We start from the raw sequence: 13,757 nt of genomic DNA, 5'->3' as shown, positions 1-13,757 counted from the left end.
AGCCAGGTGCAGGTCGGCCTCTTCTGCCGGGAAACGGGATGTGAGGATGTGGCCTTAAGCTGCTTTGAGCGAGGTTCAGGTTGGATATTAGGAGGAATTTCTTGGCAGGGAGGATGATAAGACATTGGAATGGGCTGCCCGGGGAGGTCGTGGAGTCACAGTCCCTGGAGGTGTTTAAGGGAAAATTGAACAATGATCCTCACAGTGGCGTTTGGACATAGGCTGGACTCGATCTGAGAGCTCTGTGACTATCTGAGACACTAAAAGCCCTTAGAATCGCTGGAAGCAGGCACTGGATGATTTTGGAGAGGTGCTCTGACAGTATAAGGAGTGGTCTTTAACGGCCGCTTCTCGATAATTTTTAAACCACCTTTTCATCTGATCTTGTCTTTCCGGACTGTTCAGTACAACACAGAAGGTGCAACTTAACATTGTTCCGAGAGAACCGTGTGTATTTCCGTCTGTAAGTGTGCACCCAGGAGCTATGCGTTTTCATTCCCGGTGCCTGCAGCTCTCTCCGCTCTGGGTACTGCGCCTCGTTACCCGCGGAGCGATAGCCGGGCCCTCACCCCCGGCCCCTGCGCTCCCCCTCACGGCCCGCCCTCCGCTCGCCGCCCCGCCGGCCGCTCGCAGCCAATGGCAGCTCAGGACACAAACGCGCCGGCCTGTGTCCGGATCGCGGATTGGCTGTTCCAGTTTGCGCGGGCGCGGCGCGGCAGCGGGGCGGTGCCGGGGCCGTGAGGGAGAGGCCGCCATGCTGCGGGAGCTGCGGCGGCGCTGGCGCTCCTACAAGTACCGCTTCGTGCCCTGGCTCGCCCTCAACCTCCGCCGCCAGCGCAGGTGAGGCGCGGGAAAGACCCCGGGCGCCAGCCCAGACCCCGCTGCCCCTTGTCGGGATGTTCTGGGGCGCCGCAAGAGCTCACTCAGATGTGCTTTAGCATTGGTCGCCCCTCGGCTGTCATTAAATACTTAGGGACATTAAAATGGTGTTTAACGTTGTAGATAGAATAGATAGATAGATAGATAGATAGATAGATAGATAGATAGATAGATAGATAGATAGATAGATAGATAGATAGATAGATAGATAGATAGATGATAAAATAAATAATTTCTTCTTGGTAAGATGTGTATGCCATCGGAAACTGGTGTTTGAATTTCAGTTATTATGACATGGTTATAAGTAACAAAATTATAATAAGTAACTAAATTAAAACCTTCCTTCCCCATGCAATATTTTTCTTGCCTTATTTAAAGTGTAATGAACTTTGTATTTTTTAAAATAAACATTATGATAATTATGGTTTATTTTCGGTGCTTTTTTCACTGAGAGCTCAGTAGGCTTTAACTTACTTGTGGTAAATACTCGGAGATGATGATTTATAGTAGAACAGTACTAGTTTTTACTAAACGGTCTTTTCCAGTGTTTTAAGAACAGTGGCTTTAGCTTGAACAAGCATGAACAAAGCTTGGGGCTTTCTAAAACAACAGTGTATTGAAGTTACTGGTGCTGCAAAATGGCTCTTCTCTATTTAGAAAAAAAAAAAAGTAATACATGTTTCTAATTTTAAAATATTGTATTTTCTTTACAGGACCCTTCGATATGTTCCTGAAAGCTCTCAAGACAAAATTATTGCTGATGAAGATGTCTTTGAAACACTACTGAAAACATTTAAAGCTCTGTTCATAAATGACTTAAGTAGACAAGCAGATATTCTGGCCTTACTTCCAGAAGTCAAGTGTCAATATCTAGAATTACTTTCTGTGGAGCAGAAGCAATCAGAAGTAAAGTCTTGTAACCATCAGGGTCAGCATGTGTTTAGTCCTGAGGAGGTTTTGTTCAACACGCTTGGGTTCACTGTTAGCAGAGACCGGAGTTCGCTGGTGTCTGCTGGAACTGGAGTCTTTGTTACCAGAGGTTTTGTTCCGAGGGGGACGGTTGTGTCTATGTATCCTGGTAATGGAGTGTTCATATTTTTGATTAAGTTAGATGGGACTTCTAACCATCTGATCATGGAATGCCAAAGATCTGCACTAATTTTTATTCTGTGGGTTTTCTTTCTGTTATTCCTTAGCAAAATCACCAGTTAAGCTGCATGAGAATATTTATAAACTATCTGGAGTTATTTTGGAAATATAAAAAACAATATTGGGAAGGATAATTTTGTTTATAAAAAAATTTTAGTAGTTAAAGCCTGATTTTTCCTGCAGCTGCAAGACTTGTTTCAGATTCTTTAAATGTAAATGTACAGGAGAAATTTAAACTAGATGAACAGAACAGTTTCATTCCTTGGGGTTTTCGTTTTGGTTCAGGATTTGAAAAATGAGGTTTGAGATCTCCACACAGGTCAGTAGACAATTGCATGAGCTTCTTCAAAGTACAGAAGTACAAAGTGGAGAATGGAAATAAAACCTTCATTTAGCAGAACTTTATTCCATGAAGTGTGTTTGGAAAAATCAGTACTTCTCTCTTCATCATTTCTTGGAACTGTATTTGCATACATTTCTTAAAAAGGTTGTAATTCTGTCAGTATGGCCAAGCTAGCAGCTCTGCTGAGTTGCTTTGGGTTTGTTAATGTTTCATACAGCAAAATCATCCCCCGTGGTCTCTGGCCTGTGCCAGCAATGGAGGATCAGGAGCAGCTGCAGCATTCCCTGGGCAGTGGAGTGCATATTTTGGAGTGCCTGGCCACTGCTGTTGAATACTCATGGACTGACTGGTTGTTGAGTGACAGTGAGAGCGCCTGCTACTTCTGCAGCGCACGTCAGATTTCAGGCACACACCAGATGTGAGCGTAGGCTCATTCAGAGTCTCCTGTGACTGCTCTTATAGCAAAACAAGAGGATGGGCTGTTGAAATGCCTTCTCAGGGTATTGACCTGCCATGCTGGGCATGGGACCTGTGTACAGGCACTGCAGCCTGCCTGTGGCTTTGCCTGGCTCCTTGTGAGATTGCAGTGCAGGATTTCTGCAGAGAGGTGCTGAAGATGTAGTGGGTGTGAGGGATGCAGGACAACGATTTCATGAAAATTGGCAAGCCAGTCAGCTTGCCGGTTGCTTTTCTCTGCTTTGGAAGTCGTGGCAGGTTAAATCCTCCCCTCAGATTTGGGAAACAGTCTGCTGAAATATTTTGTTCCTGGTTTGTCATTTTTCATCTCCTGGACCAAACAAAATCCCTGTGGTAATGGAGCGAGGTGTTTCAGATTTTTTGGTGAATCTGTGTGTATTTTTCAAGAGTCCTGGTGCAGTAGTAATAAAACAGCTTAGTATCTTAAGCTGTGTTCTCCTGAACAAGTATCACCTGATGTTTTCCTCTCTGAAGCACGCTAGTTGGCTTTAGGGCTTTATCTGGCTCTCCCAAAGATACTAATTTCAGACCTTCTATGATTTTCTGTGAGGCTTCTCTCTTTATTATGTATCAGCTCATTTACTTGAGAGGGGATTTTTTACATCCCAAAAAGTTATGTCTGAAAGTTTGTAGGTTTACAGATGTCAGTGTCACTAAGTGAGAGGGGATTTCTGTCCTACCCACTGTCTCTCCTTTGAGTTTCTGTGTGGAGGAGACTGAAAGCCCATTCTGACAGTTAACTTATTTTCTTCTGAAATAATATCTGTCTTGCAACAGGTACAGTATACAGAAAGCATGAGCCCATCTTTTTCCAGTCCCTTGGCAATCCCTTTATTTTTAGGTGTATTGATGGTGTCCTTATTGATGGGAACGATAAGGGACTGTCAAGATCAGTGTACAGGTAAGCAGAAGAAATAGAGGATTGTCACTCATCTGATTTAAAACACAGATACTCCTCATCTTCCCTGTTTCTTACCCTGAGTTTTACATGATTGTCATCCACCTGTGCATTGCTCATAATGCAAACAGCACAAGGGTGAGAGATGTTGGATGTGATCCATTATGTACTTGTGTCTTCATCTATAACACCAGTGAGATGCATTTTGCTGTAGAGACCTTCCTGTACAGAAAATAGTTGTACTACAGCAGGATGTAGTGTAAAAGTATTGAAATGTTTCTGAACTGTTACTCAAACCTGCTTACTTCATTAAGTCCAAGTCCCTGCTCCTTGTGGGACCTACCTAAAACTGAACCGTGTGACTAAGAGCATCACAGAAACATTCCTTGAACTGTGACAGACTTGGTGCTGTGATCCCTCCCCAGAGGAGCCCTGTGACTGGCCACCCTCTCCGTGAAGAATCTTTTCATAATGTCCAGTCTGAACTTCCCATGACACAACTAACTGGTTGATTTACCTTAAGATATAATTTGTTGCAATTTGTGTTTAAATACGATGTGAAAAGAACTAGGAGGTTGATAGAAATTAATACCTAGTTTGAATAGTACTACCCACGAATACCAGATTTTAATTTTTGGAATGAGTTGAAAGCTAATACTGTAATGAGTCTTGGCATTTTAAGAGATGAATGAAAGGTGTTGACACTTCTGTAATGGTAATGTTAGATGTTGATTTGTGGAAGAGTGTGTGGTAGTTTGGTGCAGGTTCTTCCACCAGGGTCTGAAGGACACCACAGACTAGTGGGATCTGTTGGTCTATGCACATGCCCTCCGCCCCAGGTGGGTTGGGCAGCTGTAAGTTTATGCAGTGGCCATTCCTACAGAGGAAGCAAGATAACCTGTGAGGTGAAGGAGCCATGATCCACGCTAATGCTGTTGGGCATTTCAGGTCTTGCAGCAGAAGAGATCAACTTGGCCCTTTTCAAATGAGTGATGAGAGCTGGCTCACAGCCACCCTGCAAAACCCACTGGCAGTGGGACAGTACGTCAACAACTGCTCACATGGTAAGTTGTCAGGTAAATTTTCCAAGAATGTGTTTGGCTTTATGGATATAAGTTATTTTGAAGGTGACAGAACAGGAAATTGATCTTATGGGGGCAGTAGTACTGTTTAAAGCAAGCACTTAGGGAGTAAAACTTTTCTGAGGTTTTTTTGTCACAGCTGACTGTTAGAATCCTTCCATGCAGCAACACTTCAAATACACTTTTTCTTTTCTCACTGATGCCCCAGTTTCCCTCCTGGTATGTAGAATGAAAGGCACACACCCCAAAAGTGAGATGGTGGGAAAGGATATCTGGCAAAATACCGCCGGACTAGGACAATTTAGAGTTGCAGATCAAGTTTCCCAGTATTGTTCCAGAAGGCTTTGTGAGAAAACTACCCACGGTGACATGTACAGTAAGATTCTATCACTGCTCACTTTGAACTGTAAGACCTTTTTTAGACTTCCTTACATTTATGCACAAAATCTAGGAAATCGTTGTCTTAAGTAACTCATGGGAACAGTTGTACTGTACAGAAAGTTGAATTGATACCGTACTCAGCTTCTAAGTGAGTTTCATAGCCTGCATTACACTAAAGATTCTCTGCCTCCAAGTAGCATTCAGAAAGGCTGCTGGAGAAGCAAAGCTTGCTGGGGATTGGCACAGAGATACAGAGGTGTTCCATGAAACTGTTTCCTCCAGGTCATGTGTATGTGATTTTTTTCCCTGCCTATTTTTCTGACATATTTTACCACAAGGCAAAAATATTTTCCTTTTTTTTTTTTAATTGTAAAAGCAAACACTGTGTATTTGACACTATTAGCAGTGCTGTAAGCTACCCCGGTACTAAACAAGATGTGCCTCTTCATTGACATGTTGATAACTGGGCAAAGCTCCTATAGTTGATTGCATACCTCTTGTGTAATTCAAAATAGGCCTTCAGAGGAGCACGGTACCTCCCAACAGAGAAATGGTTTTCAGGCTTGGTGAAGCATCTGGTTCTTCTGTAGCAGCACATTTGATGTTTTTACACATCTCTAATCCCTATCTAATAACTTTTTTTTTTTTTTTTAATTCCTAGAAAAAGCAGCAAATGTGTGTTATCAAGAGTTTGACGTGCCGGGACATTTTCCAGTAGAACTGAAACAGTATCTTCCAAACATCGTCTACAGCCATGACATAGAGAGGTTGGCAGCAAATGAAAGAGCTCATAGATTTGTATGATACAAAGCATACTGCATGTGTAAAGAAAAGACAGACATGGACGAAAAATAACAAACCGTATGAAGATGAGATACACAAAAGTGTGCAACTATATGGGGGAGTTACCTCTCTGAATAGACTAATTTTAATTATAAGACTCCTCATTCTTTTTTCCACATTTTCACACATGAAATCAGCATATCTCTGAAGACACAGTTTTACAAGCAGTGTTGCACTATAGTGCAATTCTTCTGAATCCCATAAAGCAGTAGTTGTACTTTGTATTACAGTACTGAGGCTTTTCAGTACATATCTCAAATCTGTTTCAGTCTTGACTAAAGCCCTTCTGAGATAATTCAGATTTAGGCTTCTTACTCTCTGTTCTCCATGTCTTCTGCTTATGTGACAAATAAGCAGATGAATTTGCAAGAAGAAACCTAAAATTGTATTGAGACAAGTGAAACACTGTGCAATATAAGGACATATAGTTACAGTACAATTAGTAAAATTACAACATCCTCTTTATGACTTGAAAGTCCAACTTTTTTCAGAAATTAGAACACTTGGAAATATTTCTCAGATAATCCTTTTAATTTCAAGGATGTATAAGAATTTTAGAGCCGATCATCTGAACTTTTAGTGTAATTCTGGAGTTATTTAAGTACTCTGAAATTTCATTTGAGAAAGTTGTGGTGCATATTGAAAAAACGGCTTTTCTGATTAAACTTAGAGTTTGTTGAGTGAAGGTTAAAGATGCTCTTGGAATCTGCAGATAATTAAGTGCTAATAAAATAAACAGTAGGACTAAATTCTCAGGAATGCCGGACACTGTACTTAAGGTGTGAAAGCACATAAACCATAGGACTGCTTCAGGAAGGAGGAATTTTGCTCTTGCTTGGAATCTGTCTAAGAAAATATGGTCTTCTGGTCATCATTTCTCCCAGTGTGCTGCCACCAGACAAAAATCCCATCTGCTTCTAGGTGCTTGCTTCAATACTGATGTATACCTTGCTGACAACATAGATTATCTGGTTTCTAGATCTTTTTATGTCTTATGAAACAGTTCTCAGTACTTATTTACCTTGTTTCATATGTTTCAAAATGGCCTCACACTAAATTTCGAATAGTGGAGACTTGAGTTCATGCTGTTTTCCACTTCCGGGTTCATCAGTACGCTAAGCATGTGCTCTCCTTCCCAGAACACTTGCTTCAGTTTTAGGGCATGATCATTCATTAAAAGGAAGTTTAGAGGAGTGGGTTTCTACCCCTCTAAATTTCTCTGTGCAAAACTGCCTGCCAGCTCCTGATTTTAGCTGACTGAGGGAGCTGGGGTTGTTTATCCTGGAGAAAAGGAGACCCAGAGGCGACCTTATCACTCTCTACAGCTGCCTGAAGGGCAGCTGTAGTCAGGTAGGGGTTGGTCTCTTTCACCAGGCAACAACTGACAGAACCAGAGGACACAGTCATAAGCTATGACAAGGGAAATATAGGTTGGATGTTAGGAAAAGGTTTTTTATGGAAAGAGTGATAAAGTACTGGAATGGTCTGCCCAGGGTGGTGGTGGAGTCACCATCCCTGGATGTGTTTAAAAAAAGATTGGATGTGGCACTTGGTGCCATGGTTCAGTTGAGTTGTTAGGGCATGGGTTGGGCTCAATGATCTTAAAGGTCTTTTTCACCCTAGTGATTCTGTGGTCATTGACCCATCCCTGCAGATGGCAGCAGGTCTCTGGTGCAGATAGGAGCTGGCTTCCTGGGTGGTGGTGTGCCCTAGGAGAGATGCTTTAGCCAGCTGGCACCTGTGGACAGGTGTGTCCACAGGAGTGGCTTCTGCTGCATGAACTTTGCTGTAGCTTCTGTTCCTGTTTGAGTAAGTGCGTCTTGCAGTCTTGACTAATTCTTTTCATCTCTGAATGATTGTGTGGAACAATTGAATGGAAATGCTTTTTGCATACCCACATAGGCTGTTGGTTTTTAAATTACATTTGTTTTGCTTATATTGCTGTCTGTATTCCAGTGTTGTTTTCCCATGTTCCCTGCCCTCCATTATGCATATTACTCAAAACTAATCTGGATGAGGGCATTGGTTTAGCTTCTTGAAGTGAAGAATTGAAAACAATTTAAAGGAAGATACAACTCTTCATTTTCACGTGTTTTGCTTCTTCTTTTACAGCCACTTGAGGTGTGTAGTTCTTGTCACTCTCAGAGACATCAAGCAAGGAGAAGAACTTTTTTCAAATTACTACACTGTTGTCAGCTGAATTATCAGATTCAAAACTGAAGAAATCTGTGTCAATAAAATATGTATGGTGCCTGTACTTCAAGTTTCATCATCATTTTTGTAAGGGAAAACTGTTGTTTTACCATCCAGAGAGCAAAACTGTAGAAATTAGGCAAAATTGAGTTTCTCTGAAAATAGTCCACATTTGATGCACAGGTGAAGATTTAGCTATTTACATCATTAGGTTCTCAGATGTTGCTGTTGTCGATATTTCTGTAGTTGTACTTGGTGTTTAGCTGTCCATAAGGTAGTTCATAAAATTAAAACCTAAGTTCTGGGCATGTAATTTAATCTACCAGATTGCACAGTTGTCTGTAACTGGGACTGTTGTAATATTTTTCCATTTAATTTCCTGTGCTTTAAAGGGATGCAGCTCATAAGAATGACTATCCTCTTGAATTGTATAATATATAATGCTAATCCTCATAATTCACAGTAGTTACTAGGTCTATTTTTGGTTTTCTCGAGGCTGACCCCTTTGATATCAGCTTGCTTTTAAAAAGCACAGCAGTACAGGCAGTTGTCCTGATCCTTTATGAAGCCCATTTTGGAACCATGCTGATGGGCCCTCAGTGCACTGTCATCTTGAGGCCAGCTTGAGCCGCTGGCTTCAGCTGTGCCAGTCCTGTGTGCCTTTAAGCCTCTCCCAGTCCTGATTCCAGTGATTCATGGCAAGCTTCCTGGCATGTAGCAACTTCCATTGCTTTTATTCTGCAAGAGAACTTCATTAATCAGTTGCTGGTATAAACAGGGCCAGCTATTCCCACGTTGAGTTTTGCTGCTGTCTGCAAACTGCTTTCAGAAAGATGAAACCAGTATTTAACTGCAGAAGTCCAAGCAAGTCTCCCAACGAATTTGTGGTTGGCATAAGCTCATGAGAGAGGAGGAGCTGGGAAATGCTGTGCTGTTACAAATTGGGTAGTGGCTGGGGCAGCCAGGGTGCCCTGCTTAGCTGCTGAGGCATCATCTCCTTTTCAGAATGCAAAGCTTTGTTCTGTTTGCATTATGTGGTGTGCTTCCAAGCCTGAACCTTGCGTGTCACATTCATTTGGAAGTCCTTCACTGCCAGAGGAGGCTGGCTATTTCAGCAGTTAACCAGCTGTAGTTAACCAGCAGAGCTCTGAGACAGTGGCATCAGGCTCAGCATGGGTTGTGCAAGTTTCATGATGATGCTCAGGGTGACTTCTGGTGACATTCTTTGTGTCATCACTGCTTGGTAAGGTATCAGAGCAGTGATCACCACTGCTAAAGAGGAATTCATCCTCCATGACTCTGAGGATCCCTTCTCTCCTGAGCTGACTCTTCTTCTCAGCTCTCTCAGAGGTTATTAGGACCTCTTGATCTATGGAGGAAGCTAGATGTCAAGTGCACTTGCATCCAGGGGGTGTGGTTCCCCAGGGAGCTCCCATGGCACTCTGGAAGGAGGAGAGCAGGAAAAGGGGGTGGGGGGGTGGGGGTGTGTGTGTGTGTGTGTGTGTGTGTGTGTGTGTGTGTGTGTGTGTGTGTGTGTGTGTATGTGTGGGGGTGTGCGTGTGTTGCTGCTTATTTGTCCCTTTTCCCTTGCTATTAAAACTGCTGTTCTTTCCTGGCCACTGCTGTTCTTTCCTGGCCACTATTCATCAGACCCTCCCATGATCTGACTTGCTAAGCACAGTAACACCACTACCACCACCACCACCACCCCATGCTTTCTCTGCTATTTTGTTCTCTTCTATTGCAGTGAGCTGAAGCAACTCATAGAAAACAGCTTCTAGAAGGGCCAGAGTGAGCCAGAGAGCAGGAAGCCCATAGGTGGTGTCAGAGTTGACCGATTTGACTCCCTGCTCTTACAAAGCTGTGCTTTCAGACAATTCTATTTTGCACATAAAGGTGATGCTGTACTTGCTCACTGCCTGCCAGGCTGCTTTGCTCCCCACTGCCAGTTGCTCCTCCTCGTGCTGGTTCTGGAGCTCACCTGGCAACACAGGGAACCATGTAAGGAACTGCAGCAAGAGGGATTGGTGATGTTCTGCCACCTTGAGAACTGTACATGTCAGGCCTGTTGGCATAGCAGGCAGGTGCGTGCCAGCCACAGCAAAGGAGCAGGTGGGGATAAGGAGTCATGCTGCAGGGCAGGAGTGTGCCCATGGCTCAGCACGGTGAAGGGAGCAGGAAAGCACATTTCTGCTGGGCCATCCTGACCTTCTCCCCTGTCAGAGGGACAAGACCTACTTACAGAGAGGGAAGAGAAATCCAAGAACTAGTAGAGGAAGTGTTTTATCAAACTGATAGCCACGGTTTATGCTTGTAGTGTTTGTTGCCTTGCAACTTGCAGACAAAACAAGTCAGTGGGCGAAGCAGCAGCAGTGACTGGTTGGGTAGATTTGGAGGTGAGGGTTAGGTTATGCTGTTCATAGGATCCCCGAGCTCAGCATCACTTGAGCAGCAGCCCCAAGCCCTGTCTGGACCCGGAAGCCCTCGGCAGCCAATCAGCCACTTTGCCAGGAACAGTGCAGCAGATTTAATCAGCTCCAAGGAGCTTCAGCAACCCAGAATGCAGTGAACAGGAACACAGCAGGATGACCAGGAAGGGATCCTTTGACCATCTGTAAGGAGCCAATAGAGACAGATAAACAGACTCATTATCTGGTGGGAAGAGCCACAAAAAGATCCTTTCAGCCTTGGTCCTATTAGTGTAAGCTAATATTAGCATAAGATTCAGTTGTGGTGTTGCTGTGCAACAGAGCTCATTCCCCTGCAAGCTACTGGAGTCACTGACCCAGCCATGTCAGAGGCCTCCAGCCGGACACAGACCTGCTGATGACAAATGTATCTCTCCAGAAATGTCTGATGCCTCTCAGGCTGGGCCAACAAACAGTTCTTTTGCAGAAGGTGCTGTGGTTGAAGAGATGTGTAACTGGGTGAAGGAGCAGAGGAAGAAGTGAACAAGTTAAGTAGCATTTGAGTGAATGAGTAAGAGATTGACCAGTTGTTTACAGAGAAGCTACACTCTCAAGACTCTCAGGAGTCTCAAACCTCCATGGTAGTGGAGAAGCTGATGGACTCAGAATCCTGCAAGGTAATTAGCCAAGGATCTTCTGAAGATGAAGGCTGAAAGCAGATCACTGCATGTACCAGGAGGAAGGCTTCTCCTCCTGAAAACAATTATGAATAACACCTGTTACAAGAGATATGAGGCCCTGGAACTAGAAGTCCAGACAACAGATGAGGTAGGTAAAGATCCTTCTGGAATAGTGAGGCCTTGTAAAACAACACCACCTGTACTTCACATCACAACATGTCTTTTAACAGAAAAAGGGGTGGCTTTAATAGGAGACTCCCTTCTAAGGACAGAGGGACCTGCAATCGGACCCAATGCACCAGGAAGTCTGCTGGCTCCCAGGGTCTCAGATAAAGGATTTTACTGGGAAGCTCTTCAGTCTAGAGGGGTATTTGATTACTTCAAACTGGCAGAGACAAAAAACCAAAGAGAAGTATGAGGGCCATTAAAAGAGCCTTCAGGTCCCTGGGACAACTGGGAGTCTGAAGGATCAAGAGTAACAGGTAGTGTTTTCCTTGATTCTTACAGTAACAAAGAATAATATTGATAGGATGATGAACCAAGGGAGTCTCAGTGCCCTGAGCTGGAGGACCATGACTGAGAATGATCAGCTCCCAGCTGACCCTGAGCTTGTGTGGGACCTGCTGCCCAGCTGGATCCCTACAAATTTATGGGGTCTGACAGGACTCATCCTATCAGGATGGATAGGATTCATTCATCAGAGAATCCTAAAAGAGCTGAGTGATGTTGTTGCAAAACTTCTCTCAATGATTTTTGAGCAGTCTTGGGAATCTGGAGAGGTTCCATCTGTCTGGAAGCTGGCAAATGTCCTGATTTTCAAGAAGGGAAAGAAGGAGGACCCTGGAAAACACAGGCCTGTCAGTCTCATTTCAGTGCCCAGTAAAATCATAGAAAAGATTATTCTGGGAAGTATTGAAAAACAGCTGGAGGACAATTCAGACACTGGTCACAGCCAGCACAGCTTCTTGAGAGGAAAAGTCCTGCTTGCTGAACCTGATTTCCATTTATGACGAGGTAGCACATGTAGGAAAGCCAATTGGTGTGATCTTTTGGATTTCACTAAAGCTTCCATTGTTCTCTCTCACTGTATCCTTCTGGACAAAATCAGCTCACAGCTGGACAAACACATCATGGGATGGGTGAGAGCTGGCTCATGGGCTGGGCACAGAGGGTTACAGTGAATGGGGTGGTATCAGACTGGGGACCTGTCACCAGGGGGGTTCCACAGGGCTCCATCATCAGGCCTGTGCTCTTTGACATCTTCATACATGACTTGGATAAATGATGAAAAGGAATACTAAGTTTGCTGATTACCCTAAATGTAGAGGAGCTGTTGACTCCCTTGAGGGCAGAGAGACCATAAAAAATTAGATGGGCAATAACAAACCATATGAAGTTTAACAAAGGGAAGTGCCAAGTTCTGCACCTGGCATGGGGCAGCCCTGGATGTACAGACAGACTGGGGAATGAGAGGCTGCACAGCAGTGCCATGGAAAGGGCCCTGGGGCTCTGGTCCATGGCAAGTTGAACATGAGCCAGCAGTGCCCTGGCAGCCAGGAGGGCCAAGCATGTCCTGGGGGCATCAGGGACAGCATCACCAGCCAGGCAAGGGAGGGGATTGTCCTGCTCTGCTCTGCACTGGGGCAGCCTCACCTCCAGTGCTGGGGGCACTTCTGGGTGCCACAGTATCAGACATTAAACTACCAGAGAACATCCAGAGGAGGGCCATGAGGATGTTGGAGGTTCTGGAGGGGAAGCCGGATGAGGAACAGCTCTGAGGTCACTTGGTCTGTTCAGCCTGGAGACTGAGGGGAGACTGCACTGTAGTTTTCAGCATCCCCAGGAGAGGAAGCAAAGGGGCAGGCACTGATCTCTTCATTCTCATGACCAGCGGCAGGACCCAAGGAAATGGCCTGGAGTTGTGCCTGGGGGGGTTTAGGTTGGGTATCAGGAAAGGATTCTTCCCCCAGAGGGTGTTTGGGCACTGGATCAGGCTCCCCAGGGAAGTGGTCACAGCACCAAGCCTGCCAGAGTTCCAGAAGTGCTCAGACAATGCTCTCAGACACATGGTGTGCAGTGGGTATTGCGTGCAGGGGAATGAGAGGTTGGACTGCAAGCTGCACTTGGATGATCCTAGTGGTCCCTTCCAACTTAGCATATTCTATGATCCTATGACTTGGCTGTTTGTTGCCTAAGCACTCTAAGGACTTAATCTTATCTTTTTGCTGACAGAAACTCAGGTTTCCTACCTAAATGGAAGTATAAGTTACATAACTGAATTGAGGGGAGCTTAAATATACACATACGAAAATACAACCATTTTTAAGACTCCAATACTGCAAGGCTAACAATTAGTTGCATCAAAATAAGAACTAGATGGGGTCAGTCCTAATCATTTATTCTAACATCGACCGTTATGCTAAA

The 13,757-nt window shown here is 44.3% G+C and overlaps 1 protein-coding gene across 1 annotated transcript; it reads left to right on the top strand.

Moving 5' to 3' along the window:
• Positions 1-714: 714 nt before the first annotated feature.
• SETD9 (SET domain containing 9) lies at positions 715-8,309 on the top strand. Its single transcript, XM_054652761.2, has 6 exons — positions 715-840; positions 1,593-1,957; positions 3,626-3,749; positions 4,695-4,810; positions 5,871-5,976; positions 8,165-8,309. The coding sequence occupies exons 1-6, from the start codon at positions 755-757 to the stop codon at positions 8,250-8,252; spliced, it is 885 nt and encodes a 294-aa protein (XP_054508736.2). The 5' UTR covers positions 715-754; the 3' UTR covers positions 8,253-8,309.
• The last annotated feature ends 5,448 nt before the right edge of the window (positions 8,310-13,757 follow it).

Source organism: Agelaius phoeniceus, chromosome Z (genome assembly GCF_051311805.1).
Source record: "Agelaius phoeniceus isolate bAgePho1 chromosome Z, bAgePho1.hap1, whole genome shotgun sequence".
Lineage (NCBI taxonomy): Eukaryota > Metazoa > Chordata > Aves > Passeriformes > Icteridae > Agelaius > Agelaius phoeniceus.
This window is presented reverse-complemented; position numbering and strand designations above follow the sequence as displayed.

Excerpts from the sequence above, each read along its gene's own strand:
- SETD9 (XM_054652761.2), top strand. The coding sequence starts at position 755 with ATGCTGCGGGAGCTGCGGCGGCGCTGGCGCTCCTACAAGTACCGCTTC. Across the intron at positions 841-1,592 it reads AACCTCCGCCGCCAGCGCAG|GACCCTTCGATATGTTCCTG; the intron begins GTGAGGCGCGGG and ends TTTTCTTTACAG. Across the intron at positions 5,977-8,164 it reads TACAGCCATGACATAGAGAG|CCACTTGAGGTGTGTAGTTC; the intron begins GTTGGCAGCAAA and ends CTTCTTTTACAG.